Source organism: Equus caballus, chromosome 20, assembly GCF_041296265.1.
Source record: "Equus caballus isolate H_3958 breed thoroughbred chromosome 20, TB-T2T, whole genome shotgun sequence".
NCBI classification, from domain to species: Eukaryota; Metazoa; Chordata; class Mammalia; order Perissodactyla; family Equidae; genus Equus; species Equus caballus.
In genome coordinates, this window is record NC_091703.1 from 64,877,257 (window position 1) to 64,894,894 (window position 17,638).

A 17,638-nucleotide genomic window follows, 5' to 3' on the forward strand; every position below is an offset into this window, starting at 1 on the left:
GGTCAGAAATCAAGGTGTCAGCAGGGCTGGACTCCCTTCCAGAGGCTCTGGAAAAGAATCACTTCGGTGCTCATTCAGATTGTTGGCAGAATTCAGTTCCTTGAGGTTACCAGGCGGAAGTCTTCATGTCTCAGTTCCTTAACGCTGTTTGCACTCCTTTTCACACAGCCCCCTCCATCTTCAAGTCAGTAACGGCACATCAAGTCTTTCTTACATCTTGAATATCTCTGACTTACCCTTACCACGTCTGACTCTAGTCACAAAAAAGGTTCTCTGCTTTTAAGAGCTCATGTGATCAGACCGGGCTTACCCAGATAACCCAGGATGATCTTCATATTTTAACGTCAGTAACCTTAACTATAACTGCAAAGTCCCTTTGCCACTTCATGTAACCTATTCACAGGTTCCAGGCATTGGGGCACGGACATCATTGGGAGAGGAGGGAGGCAGTCTGCCTATCACAAAAAGCATTCTTCTTTGTTGGATTTAATGTTTTTTGGGTTGAATTCCACTTTGTCTAATATCTAGATCACACTCTGCTTTCTTATTTTTTCCATTTGCCTAGCATATCTTTCAACACACGTTTTTAGCCCTTGAGAATCACTGTTAGAGGAATCTCTTTGAAACAGCTGCTAGTTAGACCTTCTTTATGAAGAAAATTAAATTTCTTCTTTTACTAGTGAGTTAGGTCCATGTACATTTATTGACAAGACTGACACATTTAGTTTCAACAATATCTTACTGTTCAATAGTCATGCATATGTTATACTTCCTGTGTTTCTTGTTCTAGTTAATGTGCATTCTTCACTCTTTGAGAAGGTTCCTATTTTTGTTCCAGTACAGTTAAATTTTCAAGTGCCCTCAGCCCGTTTTCTTATTGAACTCTTTACTATACAGTGTCTGTTTACATAACTGCTTACATATGTTTATGTATCCAACGCCCACCTACTGCCTAGACAGTAATCCATGAAATTCTACTTTCCATTCTCTCTTCACTGCATTCTTTCTGTTTCATCAGAACACATTTATACACTATTCTCCACCCTAGCCCACACCTTCTCTTCATAGATCTACAATATTAAATGTTCACCTTTACTCATTTTTCTGATGTTTCCTTCTCTCTTCTTGATTGGTTGAAGCTAGACAACTAGTGGATTTCTCAAAAGAGCTCATGTGTACAGAATTCTGAGTTCTGTTTAAAAACTTTTTATAAAGGATAGTTTGGCTAGATATGAATTCTTCGGTACATACTTTTTCACTGAGACTTTTCTTTAACGTTCCCCTATTCTTGCCTTGCTTTGTATGCTTTTTGAGAAGTGAGATATAAACCTAACTATGTTGCCCATATAAGTGAGCTGATTTTTTTACTTGGAAATCTTGGATTTTTCTCTAATTTTGAAGTCAGTTTTCCTAGGAAGCTGCACGTCAATTTTCCCAGGTAGAATCGGCTGTGTCAACATGAACACGCATGTCTATTTATTTCCAGGTGGTTTCTGGGGATGATGGTTTTAAATATTGGTTCTGCTAATTTGTTTTATTTTGCTTCTGCATGGACACTGATCACCCATAAGCAGTTTTTCTTTATCTTCCATTTCAACTCTCTTTCAGATCCTTTTCACTTCATCTTGTTTTCTTTCTCTTGGTTGTTTTCCTGACTTTCTTCAATGTGTCTTATTAAATTCGGATTTGAGTCTATTTTCTTTTGGACATCCTGTAATTTTATCTTCATTTCTGAAATTAACTGTGTTTCCCATCCATTTTTTCCCAGGAGTTCAACTCTCCTCATTTCTCTCCGGTTTTTGGCCATTTCTGTTTTTTGTTTCAGTGTTTTAAATTATGGTAAACACACATCACATAAAATTTACAATCTTAACCATTTTTAAGTATTCAGTTTAGTAGTGTTAGTACATTCACTTTGTTGTGCAACCAATTTTCAGAATTCTTATGTGCAAAACTGAAACCTTACACCCATCAAACGAGAACTCCGCACTCCCCTCCCCCAGCCCCTGGCAACCACCGTTCTTCTTCTGTCTCTGTGAATCTGACCAGTCTGGGCATCTCACATAAGTGAAATCATACAGTATTCGTCTTTTTGTGACTGCCTTATTTCACCTAACTTTTTGGAGTTTCAGATCAATCTTAGGCCCATCTCAAATCTCCTCTTCTCTCTCCCACGCAATTTTTCCCAGGTCTGTTTAACATAAAGGTTTGTGGTGAGAGCTAGAGAGAAAACCTGCTGAATTTGGGGTGTTTGTTTCTACTTATAGGTACAGTTGATTCTCATTTGCAGATTCTGTATTTGCAAATTCACCTACTCACTAAAATTTATTTATAACCTTAAAATCTATACTTGTGGCGCTTTCGAGGTCATTTGTAGATGTACATAGAGTGGTGAAAAGCTGGTCCCCTGAAGGGTAAGTTCCCAGGTGAAGATGAATAAGGCAACAACCTGCTTTCTGGCTTCAGCTCTTGACCTGTAAACAGGTCTCCTCTACATAGTTTATTGACTGCTACATTCTTTGCATTTTTGTGCTTTTTTCTGGTGATTTTGCTGTTTAAAATAGCCCCTGAGCACAGTGCTGAAGTGCCGCCTGCTGTCCCTGAGAGCAAGCAGGCTGTGATTATTGAGAAGACACACGTGTTAGGTAAGCTTTGTTCAGGCATGAGTTACCCTGCTGTTGGTTGTAAGCTCAATGTTAATGAATCAACAGTATTTTTTAAATAAGTTGTTCTTAAACACAAACACACAGAAAACAAGGGTAAGTATTGATCAGTTGCTGATTTCCAAGCCCCAATCCCTGTGTTTCTAGGTCCCTAAGCTCCCCTGCTGTACTGACATGAGGATGGGTTAGATCACTTCCAGGTGGGTCCACTCTGCATAAACTCCACCATCCACACCATCAAGCCACTGATAATCTACCAAGCCGCACAGGTACAGGAACTCTAACACCTAAATTAAGAAGCACCTACACCAAAACGTAGCTCTCAATTGAAGAGTGATCAAGCAAAAATTAAGAATGCCATAAAATATTTATAATCCTTCTTTAAATTCAGAAAGTGCCATGCCAGTGTTTGCCTTTAGGCATTTTCACATAGTGTGGCCTAAAACAAAGAAAAACTACACATGCTTTAAACATTACTCTCTGAAGAAAAAAATCTACTACATCTTTAAACAAAATTCATATTCAATTTCAGAGGATTCTAGGATAACTGACATACTAGTAAAGAACAATTAAAATGTTCCCACAGATCTTCAAAACAACTAAGCACAGTCAGTGTGTGATAAAATTCTATTTCATTGCTTGCTTATCTTACGAAATCTAGTTGTTTTTAGGTTTGCTGATTTGTTGGGAGGTTGGGAGAGAAGTGGGACAAATAGAAAAACAAATTTTACTAGTTCTTCAATACGGGTCTGATTCAAATAAACTTTTTTTTTATAGTATGCATACACTAAGAATGAACAACCTGAAAAGAAAATTAAGAAAAGTCCATTTATATAACATCAAAAAAAATAAAACATTTAGGAGTAAATTTAAACAAGGAGGCAAATGAATTATATGCTGAAACTACAAAGCACTGCTGAAAGAAATTGAAGAAAACACAAATAAATGGAAAGACCTCTCATGTTCATGGATAGCAAGACAATATTGTCAAAAATGACAGTACCACTGAAAGTGACCTACAGAGTCAAAGTAATCTCTACCAAAATTGAAATGGTGTTTTTTGCAGAAACAGAAAAACCCATCTTACAGGACTCATGTGTCCTGATTTTAAAACTTACTACAAAGCTGTAGTAATCAAAACAGTTTGGTACTGGCATAAAGACAGACATATAACCAACGGAATAGACCCTAGAAATGAACCTTTATAGATATGGTCAGATGACTTTTGACAAGGGTGCCAAGAACACTCAATGGGGAAAGGACAGTGTTTTCAACAAATGGTGTTGAATCAGGGCACTCACATGCAAAAGAATGAAGTTGGACCCTTATCCATAAGCATAAACAAAAATTAACTCAAAATAGATCAAACTCCTAAATGTAAGAGTTAAACATATTAAACTCTTAGAAGAAAACAGGAGAAAATCTTCAGGGCATTGGATTTGGAAATTATTTTTGGATAGGACACCAAAACCACCAGCAACAAAAGACAAAATGGATAAATTGGACTTCAATAAAATTAAAAACTTTTGTACATCAAAGGACATTATTAACAGAGTAAAAAAACCTGACAATGGGAGAAATTATTTGCAAACCATGTACCTAATAAGGGGTTAATATTTAGAATATTAAAAAGTGACATCAGCATCATGGTGGAGTGAGCTCTCCTTTTAAACTCTCCCCTCTAAGATACAACGAAAAGGACATTCATATTCCAACAGAGAGCATTCACACAACACAAAAGACATCTGAGAGACTCACACAGCCGTACGTCTGAAGGCAGAGGTGCTGGACCTCCTGGAGGAAGTGGAAGGAGGTAAGGGGATCTCCTCTCCTTCTCCCACTGGCAGTGATGCTGGGTGCAGGATTACGCCTGGCTCTGAGAGGAGAGTGGGGAGGGGCAGCCCTCCATGGGAACACTCTTGCTCTATGAGTTCCATCACAGCTCGTGGGAAATCACCACACAGAGGTGACTACGCTATTGTGCAGGTGTCTTCATCAAGCTGGCACCTCAGGAGAGCAGACAGCAAGGGCAGAGCAAGAACGGCCCTGGGATCCCAGAGGCAAAAGGAAGTGCCCCTCACCCTGCCCAGTGCTCCAGCTCAGCCGGCTGGCCAGAGCCCCCACAGACAAAAAAGCAACCAAGGGCTGGGAGCAAGTGAGCCATGGACCGCGGTGAGCTCAGAACACATAGCTCTTGACCCCCACATAGTGCAGCAGGTGGAAGCTGAGACGAAGTACTATCACTATGTGGAGGCACAAATCCATGCTGTTAAACAGTATGAAAAAATATATTAAATTGATAGACCAGAAGGAAATGACAAGCACCCAGAAATCAATCCTAAAGGCACAGAAATTTATAATCTAAATGATAGAGAATTCAAAATAGCTACCATAAAAAAACTTAATGAGTTACAAGAAAATACAGATAGTTCAATGAAATCAAGAACTTCTTCACAAAAGAGACTGAAACTATAAAGAACCAATTAGAAATGCTGGAGATGAAAAACACAAGGGCTGAGACAAAGAAAAATCTGGACTCCCTGAGCAAGAGAGCTGATATTATGGAGGAGCAAATCAGCAGTCTTGAGGACAGAAATACAGAAATGCTTCAGATGGAGGAGACAGAACTATGAGTATAAAGAAATGAAGAAATTTTCTGAGAAATATCCAACTCAATTAGGAAATGCAACATAAGGGTTATAGGTATCCCAGAGGCAGAAGAGAAGGAGAATGGAGCAGAAAGCTTGTTCAAAGAGATAATAGCTGAGAACCTCCCAAATCTGGGGAGGGGCTGGAAATACAAGTGAAAGAAGCCAACAGATCTTGTAACTATATCAATGTAAAAAGATCTCCAAGGCATATAGTAGTAAAGCTGGCCAAAATCAATGACAAAGAAAATAATATTAAGGGCAGCAAGGCAGAAGAAAATAACCTACAAAGGAGCCCCTATCAGGTTTTCAGAGGATTTCTCAGCAGAAACCTTACAGGCTAGGAGAGAGTGGGATGATATATTCAAAATTTTGAAAGAAAAAAACTTTCAGCCAAGAATATTCTATCCAGCGAAAATATCCTTCAGATACAATGGGGAAATAAAAACTCTCCTGGGTAACAAAAGCTAAGGAGAGTTCATCACCACAAAACTCCCCCTACGAGAAATGCTCAAGAAGGCCCTCACATCTGAAAACAACAACAACAACAGAAAGGGGTTACAAAGCCTTCAGTAAGGAGACATACAGGTAGACAAAGTCAGAAAATTGCAGCTATCAGAACAGGTTAGCAAAACCTTAATTATAAAAATAAAAATAAAGGGAAGGAAAACACCAAAAATAAATATAATCTCATCATTTTAACCACAAACTCACAACACAAGATGGAATAAGATGTGACAATATCTTAGAAGGAGAAGAGGAGAGGGATGGAATGGGCTTAGTCTAAGGAAATAAAAGAGGCTATTAAAAAATAGACTATCTCATCTACAAGATTTTTACAGAATATTAAAAAAAAAAACTCTTGCAACTTGACAACAACAAAACATAACTGAAAAACGGGTAAAGGACTCGAATAAACATTTGTCCAAAGAAAATATACAAATGATCAATAATCAAAAGAAAAGATGCTCAACATCACTAATCAGTAGGGAAATGCAAATCAAAACCACAGTGAGCTATCACTTCACAATCATAAGTCTGGCTATTGTCAAAAGAATGGAAAGTAAGTATTGAGGAAGATGTAGAGAAACTGGAACCCCTGTGCATTACTGGTGAGAATGTAAAACGGTGCAGCTGCTGTGAAAAAGTGTGCAGGTTCCTAAAAAGTTAAACACGGAATTGCCATATGATCCAGCAATTCCATACCTAGGTATAAACCCAAAAGAATTGAAAGTAGGGAATCAAACAGATACTTGCACACCAGTTATCACAGCAGCACTATTCACATTAGCCAAAAGGTGAAAATCCAAAGTTCCACCAATAGATGGGTGGGTAAACAAAATGCGGTATATACATACAATGGAATATTAATTCAGCCTTAAAAAGGAATGAAATTTTATACATCTACAACATGGATGAACCTTGAAGACATTACGCAAAGTGAAATAAGCCAGACCCAAAATGACAAAGATAGTATAATTCCACTTATATGAGGCAGCTAGAATAGGCAAGTTCAGAGGGACAAGAAGCAGAACAGAGGTTGTGAGGGGATGTGGGGCAGTGTGGGGGAAGGAATGGGGAGTTCCTGGTTAATGGGCATAGTGTCTCTGTCTGGGATGACAAAAACATTCTGGAAATGGATAGTGGTAATGGTTGCACAACATTGTGAATGTACTTAATGACAATGAGTGTACACCTACAAATAGTTAAAACGGTGAATTCTATGTTATGTATATTTTACCACAATAAAAACAAGTCTGAAAAAATATTTGATATAATTATAGACATGAATTTATAGTTTTCTATGTAAATACAAGAGGTATGTCTATAATAAGAGGTGTATATATAGTAAAATCTTATATATAGCAAAAAGAGGTGTCTATGGAGGTGTACACATACACACTCAAAACCTAATGGATCTACAGGTTACCTAAGCAGTTAGCTTCACAAGCTCAAAGTATGCCCTTCTGTCAGGAAGAACGTAATCAAGTATTTAATGAACAGACTGTATGCTTAGAAATGTGTTTAGTACTATACATAAATGTTGTTTCAAGGAGCCATTAACTTATTCTAATCAGATGCTTGTTTTTATAAGTGTCTTCAACATAAAACTAACTTTCTCTCCTGAGTTCCATGGTGGTATGTAAGAAGCTGAAAAATCCGATATGCAGAACTACAACAACAGCAGCTGCAATTTTCTAAGCTGTTTATATCAAAAGGCAATGCAGTGCATACATTATTTCATTTAACTCCCATAACAGAAATAAGTATGTAACTCCATTTTAAGGATGAGAAAGTGGAGGTTTTGGGAAGGTGAATTTATAAGAGGTGACAGCTGGTGAGGATCAGAGCAAGGACTCAAAAACCAGATGTGTGTGACAGCAAAGACTCAGAACTGAAAGTGAGAGCAAAGTTCATGCTCTGAACCCTCAGGATTCTAAAAGGAGATGTGCACGCTCCAGGGAACGCACGGCCATCTGAAGTCACAAGATCAGGAGGCATCTCACGGGCATCTACTCCTACGGAAAAAAAACTGCAGAAGTTTGAACTTTTGCATTTGCAAAGTTTTAATATATTTTGTTATAAAACAAACATGTATTATAGCACAGAGGAAAAGGCAATACTACCACAGAATTCTGAGATAGAACATAACAAAGAAATTTCGTATCAGGAGCTTCTCACAGTCTTAAATCACTGCCAGCATACACTGAGCAGTGCAGAGGGGTGAGTGGGCCTGTCTCTACCTTCTTCCACCAGGACTGCTTGGATACTAGTGTTTAAGAAGCACTACGAGCATGTGGATTCCTATTTCTGAATTATATCAACTGTGGACAAATGCAGAAATGATGAGTAATAAACAATTTTCATATTTCATTTAAGCAAAAAAAGCAGTGCTTATCCCTTTGCATTCATATTAAACCCTTAATTACACAATTATAAGTTTGTACCCCCAGATTTTTCCTTCAGGCATGCCTATTACTAATTATTCCTATTATTCCTTAGGACCAGAAAATGGAAAGACAGGTAAGAATTTACATCAATACTCAGGAATGACACATTTATATAGCAAAAGGAATAAATGGCAAACTGATTTTACTGGAAGTTTCAGCCAGCACAATAAGAAAGAAAAAGCAATTGGAAACCTTATATTTGAAAGGAAGAAGTAAAACCGTCTTTTAGCAGTTGACACGATCTATAATAAAGTTACTGGAACTAATAATTTAGCCAGGTTGCATGATATAAGATCAATGTCCAAAAACAAATTTCTACATAGTAGCAACAAATAATTGAGAGTTGAAATTAAATGAAATCATTTGTGTTAGTATAAACAAAGAAATACAAATTTATCAAAATATATGCAAGACTTCTTCACTTAACATTACAAAACACTGGAGAAACGTTGAGAAGAAATTTAAGATAACATAAATAAATGGAAAGATATCTTGTTCATGGATTGGAAGATTCAACATTAAGATAGCAATTCTCCCCAAGTTTATCCATAGATTCAAAGTAATCCCAATAGAAATCCCCATGGAATCTCTTGTGGAATTATGACTTGATTCTAAAAGTTATACAGAAATGCAAAGGATCTAGCACAGCCAAAACAATTTCGAAAAAGGCAAACAAAACTGAAGAACTTCCACTACTTGATTTCGTGACTGACTTTAAAGCAACAGTAATCAGGTTTTAGCATATGGACATACAGATCGATGGAGCATAAGAGAGAGTCCAGAAGTAGACCCACACACATATATGATCAACTGATTTGACAATACTGCCAAAGAAATTCAATGAGCAAAGGATAGTCTTGACAAAAATGGTGCTGAAACAAATAGATACCCATATGGAAAACAAGATAAACGTTGACCATTAAGTCATACCATCCCAGAGAATTACCTTAAAATGGACTGCAAACCTAAATATAAGAGCCAAAACTATAAAACTTCCAGAAGAAAAGATAGGAGAAAATGTCTGGTATAAAAAACAAACATCTGGGGCTGGCCCAGTGGCCTAGTGGTTAAGTTCAGCACACTTCACTTTGGTGACTCAGGTTTGGTTCCCAGTCATAGATCTATACCACTAGTCGGAGGCCATGCTATGGCAGTGACCCACATACAAAACAGAGGAAGACTGGCACAGATGTTAGCTCACGGTGATTCTTCCTCATCAAAAAAAAGAAAAGAAACATCTCTTTGAATGACAGTGTAAAGAAAACATACAAGCAAGCCATTGACGAGGAGATAACATTTACAATACAACTATGTGACAAAGTGCTTAATCCAGAATATATAAAGAATTCTTGTAACTCACTCATAAAACAAAAGCCCAGTTTTAAAAATGGCCAAAAGATTTAAACAGGCATTTTAGAGAAGATATACAAATGACCACTAAGAATACAAAAAGATATTCAATATCATTAGTCACCAGGGAAGGCAAATCAAAACCATAATAAGATAGTATCACACGCCCACCAGAATAGCTAGCACAAACAGTTACAACATAAGAGCTGACGAGGATGTGAAGCAATTGGAAATTTTATATTGCTGTGGGAATGCACAATGGTACAACCACTTCGGAAAATACTTTGGCAGTTTCTGATAAAGTTAAACATTTACTAAACATTAGACCCAGTACTTCTTCTCCTAGGTATTTACCCAAGAAAAACAAATGGAATGAAAACACCTATCTACACAAAGATTTGTACACAGATATTCCATCAGCATCAGGTATAAGACTCTCAAACTGGAAGCAACTCGAATCTCCACTGACAGGTTAGTGAATAAACAAACTGTGATACAGACACACATTGGAACGCTACTCAGCAATAAAACAGAGAGAACCACTGGAAAAAAATGAACAACATGGATGAATCCAAACAACATTGTGCTGAGCCAGAGACAGACAAAAGAATGTACACTCTAGGATTCCATTCTATGAATCTAGAAAACACATGAAAGTAGACGACAATGACAAAAGGACACTGGTGGTTATCGGGGTCAGAGCTCAAGGGGGCATGGGAGACACAGAGCGGCTTTCTGGGGTGATGTGCATGTCCCACAGCTACATACCTATATTTGGCAAAATCAATCTGCATCCTTAATAAAGTTAATTTAAAAATCCCTCTAGGGGGCCGGCCCCATGGCCAAGTAGTTAAGTTTGCGCGCTCCACTTTGGTGGCCCGGGGTTCACTGGTTTGGATCCTGGGTGGGGACCTAGCACCACTCATCAAGCCATGCTGTGGTGGCAGCACACATAGAAGAACTAGCATCACTTACAACTAGACTATACAACTAGGCACTGGGGCTTTGGGGAGAAGGAAAGAAAAAGAGGAAGATTGGCAACAGACGTTAACTCAGGGCCAATCCTCCTCACCAAAAAAAAAAAAAAACCCTCTAAGCACATGTTCAGTGATATGAGAGAGAGCATGTCTAAGAAGGCAGCTCATGTTAGAGACCAGGTTTTAAATATTTAGAAGAAGCTACAACAATTGAGAATTAAGATAAGGTTGGGGAGGTTGTCATCACAGCTCTGGGACTATCAAGACAAAGCTCCTACGGAAGGACGGCAGAGTCTTTAGAAAATGTATGCTAACAGATAACGTTCCCAAGGGATGCCCAGAGCGACCTGCTCGTGGTATTTCTGAAGAACTCTCTCAGAAGAGGAGCCTTGGAGTGAGCAGTCAGTGCATGTCCTCATCTCCTTTCTAAATGTAAGAGGAAGACAGAGTAGCACCAGAACTCAACCTGACTCATCTATGATGGGATGCTCCAAAACATTTGTTTTTTTTCTCAATTTAACCAAAAACCGCTTTCTAGCTTCATCTCACCTAACCTTCCTCAAGCCGGCCCAGCCATCACACTTTATGAATTACATTTGGCTTTGCACACTTACATACACAAAGCTCTGGTGTTCAAAACGCCAGACACAGGGTGGGCACACACGGAAGTCTGTGGCCGACAGGTCCAGCTGCTTTTTAGACTCAGGGTCATGTTATGATGACCTTAATTCAATCTAGGTACTTAAGTTTAGGTACCACAGTCCCAAGAATGCAATGCTGGCAAACGATAGTTTCCAAAAAAAGAGAAAGTAATGGTTTTCCATCTTAACACTTTTTTATATACTTTCAGAAAGAATATCATCTAACAATGAAGCAAATTCTGTTACTGTCAGTTAGGGCTCCTGAGTTCTAAGATGGGTCCCAGATCTCCTATTCAGAGAAAAGTACAAACTTGCAGAATATGCTAGCAGCATGCTATATTACTTATCCATATTTCTATTTAAATTTCCCAATGACTCTGTTATAATAGTTGCATTACACATGAGTAAATGAAGCTCAGAGAGGGTACATTCCTTGCCCAAACTACCAAACAACAGGGCTGTGACTCAAAACCAGATTATTTTAACTCCAAAATTCATGCTCTTAAATACCACGCTGCAGTGCCTCAAGAGAAGCACTCAATCTCTCTGAAAGGCGTTATAGAAACTTGCAAGAAGAGGGACAGCATAATTTCTTAAAACTCCACTTTACCTTCAGGGGACGCAGAGCACCACAAAATTTTGTCCACCAGCTGTTTTCGATGAATTCTAGGTGCCTCTCTCTCTTCCTAAGTGTTCGTAACCTTTCTTCAAATTGTTTTAAGGCGCGTTTATCCCTTGCTGGCAAAGGTCGACCATCTTTGCTCTGCAAATAAAAGAACAAAATAAAAGTTGTTTTACCATTAAGGTCTCAATAAAGTACCCATCAGATTTAGCAGATCAGGCAACAAAAACTTTTTTAGATTGGACTCCTTAGGCAAATTTACAAATTGAAAAAAAACTGACAACTTCAATGTGACAATACACATCTCTGAACCAAGGTCAGCATCAAAATGTGGATGTGTGTAGGGACTGGCTTGGTGGCATACTGGTTGAGTTCACATGCTCTGCTTCGCCAGCCCACGTTTCGCAGGTTTGGATCCCAGGCACGGACCTAGACACCACGCATCAAGTGATACTGTGGCGGCACTGCACATACAAAATAGAAGAAGACTGGCACAGACGTTACCTAGGGACAATCTTCCCCACACACACACATATAAAAGTGGATGTGTGTATATTTAATACTGAACTTTTCTTGATCCCTCTTTTCTAAATATATGGTAGTTATGTGGTTGTTGTTAGTGCCGTCCAGCGGGTTCCAACTCCTAGTAACCCTAGGCAGAGCAGAGCAGATCCCTGCCTAGTCTTTTTGCGCCATCCTCTCACTGTTTGGCGCTCTGTGGAATGCTCCACTGCTATTCATAGGGTTTTCATGGCCAAGTTTTTTGGATGTGGGTGGGCAGGTCCTTCTTCCTAGTCTGTCTGTCTGGAAGCTCCACTGAAACCTGTCCACCATAGGGGACCTGTTGGTGTTTGAAATCCCAGTGGCATAGTTCTCAGCATCACAGCAACGCGCAGCCGCCACAGGATGACAACTGACAGATGCGTAATGTGGTTCCTTGATGGGAAAGGAACCACGGCCATGGTGGTGAGAGAACTGAATCTTAACTGCTAGACAACCAGGGCTTTGACGTTACATGGAGAGAGAAATATCTTTTAAAACATCCTTTTTATGGGTTACTTTATATACTTTGTTCAATTTTTCTCCCTCACCTCCAAACTCCTCCTTCTATCCCTTATCTTAATATATTTGGCCCTACCTCTTCTCTCTTTGGTCAAGTGATTGTGTTACAGTGTATCTGAACTGATGCTTCTCAGTCCCCGATTCAAACACCAGCGAGAGATGCAATACGAGGATGCAGTGTGCAGAGGCATTTATAACAATTGCTAACAATCAGCACTTCCTTGTTCTCCAAGTACAACTGCAAATGAGTCCGGTTTTCCTGGGCCAACCTATCTGAGAGGTCACTGCTCTCCATTTTTATGTGATGCTCACTGTAACCACGAGCACACCTTTCTCATGATGTCTCACAGATACACTTCCCTCACTTGAACCGCCGTACCCCTAAGTGTCTCCAAGTGGGTGCAGTAATAAACTACAATAATAAGATAACTGCTAAATACAAAAAAGATGAAATGTAAATTTGTTCATTTTATTGGGAGGAACAAGAAAAATATTTACACAAGACTAGATTTTTAAACTGTACAGACAGTAGCTATTAGAACGTTAATATCCCTATTAAGGTTTAAATAGGGTTTTAGCAGATAAACACAACATACTGCTCTGCCGCACGTCCCAGTGCAGCCTCAACCTGAAACCACACCCACCATGGAGACGATACCCCAATGCGCTTTGGTAAAGAGAGTGACAAGGCTACAGCGACGTCTTCACATGACAGCACTGCCACGCTCTTCTGGAGCCAGCCCCCTCCTCCATACCTTATCCTTTTGCTTCTCAAACTTTATCACGCACAACGATCACCTGAAAAATGTGCTAAACACAGATTCCTTGACTCACTCCAAGAAAATAAGACTTAGTAGGTCTTGAGTGGGGCCTGGAATTTGCACTTCTATCCCATTCCCCGGAGGTGCTGGTGTTTCTGGTCAGAGACCATGTTTTGCACACCCTGGGCTACATTCCATGATCTTCACTCCTCTAAGTCAGTACATCGGGTACTATCAAATTGCATCCCAAAAAGAGAACCTCACAGAAAGGTACTTTCTGAAGGTCAGAGGAGGAAAGCAAACAGTTCTTTCTAGAAGACAGATCCAGGCGACAGTGCTTCAGCTGTGCCGGACGAGAGGGTCAGTGCTATAGGTCTCAACCATAACAGCTCTCAAAACCGCCATTCTGATATCAAGAGGAGACCAGCAATGACCGAGTTTTATTTCACTGCTGGCTTTCACTATTTCAGAAAAAAAAAGTTTAGTGAACTGATTGAAAGGCCCCCTGAAAACAACCCCAAGCCACCTGCCTATCTGGTGAGTGCTTCAGTGGAGGCAGGATGGATGCCCCTTCCACTCTGCCAGCTGACGAAACCAATGTTAGAAGAACTCTGGTCAGAGAAACACACACTAGGACAGATACCCAGCAGTCAACCAACTACCTCATTTGGAAAAAAAAAATGTAGTTATAAAATAAATAAATACACACCCATGTTTAAAAAAAAAGCAAAATGTGAAAGCTTCCCTTCACACTATCCCCAATGGCCACTCGCCTGTCCTATGGCTGTCACTGTTAAGCAGATCAACATCCCTCTACACATTTCCTACGTATTGACACACATGCATTTATGCAAACATATCTATGGATTTTTGTTGTACATAATAGCTAACATTTCTTGAGCACATTTCTTGTGCCTGAAACTAATCTGTTCTTTTACCTTTATTCTCCTTAAATCTTCAGAATAAAATTTTGAGGTGGGTAATAGTATTATATTCATTTACTAGTTGAGGAAAATAAGGCCCAGAGATATTATATATGCATAATCAATAGAGCCAGAATTTGAACTGAAACAATGTAACTTTATAAGAAATATTCTTCAAGCTATATAAATCTGCCTCATTCCTTTTCATCTTTACACAGCACATGATACCACGGTATCTTATTTTAACAAATATCTTATTTTTGAACATTAGATTGTTTTTCGGGGGCAAGGTGGGCATTAGTAATATGCATGAATATCCTTATTCACCTTGGTGTACATACAATCCAGTAGGATAGACTCCTAGACGGGGACTGTGAGATTAAACTCTAATTACTAAAAGGTAGGGGTTTGTGTGTACAGGTACATGTCACAACATTCAGCTTTCTTTAAAAAGCCACATATTTTATATTCCCACAAACAGTATACCTATCTCCAAATTCTCATCAATACCTAGAAAGGTAAAAGTGTTAAGACTTCTAAAGGATAAAAAAATCCTGAGTTATTCTATTTAGCACATCTCTGATTATGGGAGTGACCACCCACCCAGTTTTAGCACTGAAAGCCCCACGTTCTGGAAGACTGCTCGGGTGCGGGGCAAACTGGGACGCTTGATCAGCACACTTACTATGAAGGAGCTGAAGCATCACTTCACGTTCTCACCGAACAGTCTACATTTCTCTTCAGTAAACTGTGAGTCCTTTGTGCGTGATGTCTAGGTATTGCCTGCCCTTTTTTCTTACCGATCTGGAATGCTCTTTACGGATCGCCTGTGTGGCAGATTATTTCCTCCATATTTCTGTCAGGTCTTTAACTGCCTTTTTGGTGCCCCTTTTTTTGGTACATAAGCTTTGAAACACAAAAATGTGTGTTTAATCTCTTAATTAGTACACGGGTTTGCGTCTTGTTTAGGAAGGACTTCTACACACCAAGATGACATTTCACTTTCACTTTCTCCTTTATGTTTTGTAAATTTCACATGTGATTTGAACTCAGGATCTGTTCTGATATATGGTAGAAATGAGGTTTATACAAATTTCATCTTTTGTCTTTTATGGATTGTATTGAATTTCCACCGAAACTTGTGAAAAACTGTCACCTCTACAATTTTGAATCTTCCCAATTAGGAACTGATGGGGTTCTCCATTTATTTCACTCTTCTATTATGTATTTCAGTAAATTTAATGATTTCTACCGGGAAGATTCTGACACTACCTATTATTTTATAACTTGCAGCTCTTGTGAATGAGATCATTTTCTATTACATTCCCCAACTGGATAATGATGTTTCTATGCTTGTAACCAGCCATCCTGATGAACTCTTATTAGTTCTATCAGTTTGCCGGTTGATTCTTTTAGGTTTTCTTGGTAGATGATGTGTGCAAATAATAAAGGTTAATTCCCTTTTTCTCTCCTTTCCCTCCAATGTTTATGCCTATGTTCTTTCTTATCTGACTAGAACTCCATGACTAGGCTACAGAGCGACAACGATACGGACAGCACTGTCCTGCAGCTGACTTGAACGAGAATGTGTCTATTCTTTCACCACTAAGTGTGCGGCTCATTACGGGCTTCAAGGGTTTCTTCTTCTCTTCTACTTTGGTAAGACCTTTTTTTAAAAGTCATAACTACAAATTGTCTTTTACCAAATAGTCTTTGGCATCTATTAAGACGCTTATAATATTCATTTATTCTCAGTATATTAAACTAATATACTTTCTAATGTATCATCCTTGCATTTCTGGGATAAAACAAATCTGATAAAAATATTCTCTTATTACAGCATAGGTTTTGAATTGCTAATATTTTTATTCTTATTAAAATATTTGCCTCTATTTTCCTAAGAAAGACCAGTATACATACGGTATTCTTTTTCTGTGCTATTATTGTCTGGTTTCTACATCAGGATTATGCTAGTTTAGTACAATAATTTAGGAAACTTTCCATTTTTTCTTAAGTCCTATAAATAAGATTACCTGTTACTTGAAGCTGATAGAGGAAGAAAAACTTCTATTGTATTTTTAGAAGTACAATTAACTGACCAGCGGTTACATGTACTCTAGCTTATTCAACTAGTACACAGAACTTGAACATAAGCGACACAGTAAAACTTGATGTCACACATGGAATCAGCCTTCCTGGGAATCAGAAAGGTCTTCATCTCACCTAAGCAGAACTTTTGCTTCTTAGTTGTTAGAACACTGATAAAAATTCTCAAACTGACAGTGTCCTGCATTTCAGAGACAAATTTTTAAAATACAAACACGGTTCTCAAATGATATGCTGCAAAAAACTTCAAACAATGCTGAAAATAGGTGTATGCCAATGTTTACGTCACACAAGAAAGCAGCTCAGAGACAGTAAGTGTGTGCTTCCCAATCGCCGTAAGACACCGGCTCACCTTTGACTTAATCGTTTGAATGTGTTGCTCCACTTCCTCAATGTCTTCAGTGTTTTCCAAACGTTCGTAAGCAGCGCTTCTGGTGCCCTTGATCAGATTTAAAGGTAATGCCGACATGCCATAGGCCTAAAAGAAACAAAATTAAAATGTGTTTTAGTAATACTATTTTAAACATATTGTACACAATTTTCAGGCAAAAATACCCTCTAAAGTAATTACAAAAAGAGTAGGTAGTTGTGAAGGAGTATAGTCCCTGAAGAACACGGTCTATGGGCGTGAATTACGATTATGCTGTCTCAGTTGTCCTGTTTGTTTCACATCTACGTTTATATAGAGTTATATCTGTAATACTAACTATTCCAAAAATAGATATTATGTAGTCCTCAAAAAGGCAAGTTGCAAAATACTACTTAATCAAAGAAATAAATTATAACTTCAGGCTAATCAGAGGTTCAGATAATGCAAATTAGTAAAAACAATTTACAGAATTATTTTCTATGGAAAAAAACAATTTTCCCCAAATACATATAGTAAATCTTCAATAAAATGTAAGTATTTTAATATACACGCTATTTGATTAGC

The 17,638-nt window shown here is 38.5% G+C and overlaps 1 protein-coding gene across 1 annotated transcript in view; it reads right to left on the reverse strand.

Moving 5' to 3' along the window:
* The window catches only part of LMBRD1 (LMBR1 domain containing 1), a 112,022-nt gene that overhangs the window by 41,382 nt on the left and 53,002 nt on the right, over positions 1–17,638 (reverse strand). The window contains exons 8-9 of the mRNA XM_023625138.2: positions 17,057–17,182; positions 11,841–11,993 (exon numbers count right to left, since the gene is read on the reverse strand). Of these exons, the coding sequence (XP_023480906.1) occupies positions 11,841–11,993; positions 17,057–17,182 (279 nt within the window). The remainder of the gene's footprint in view (positions 1–11,840; positions 11,994–17,056; positions 17,183–17,638) is intronic.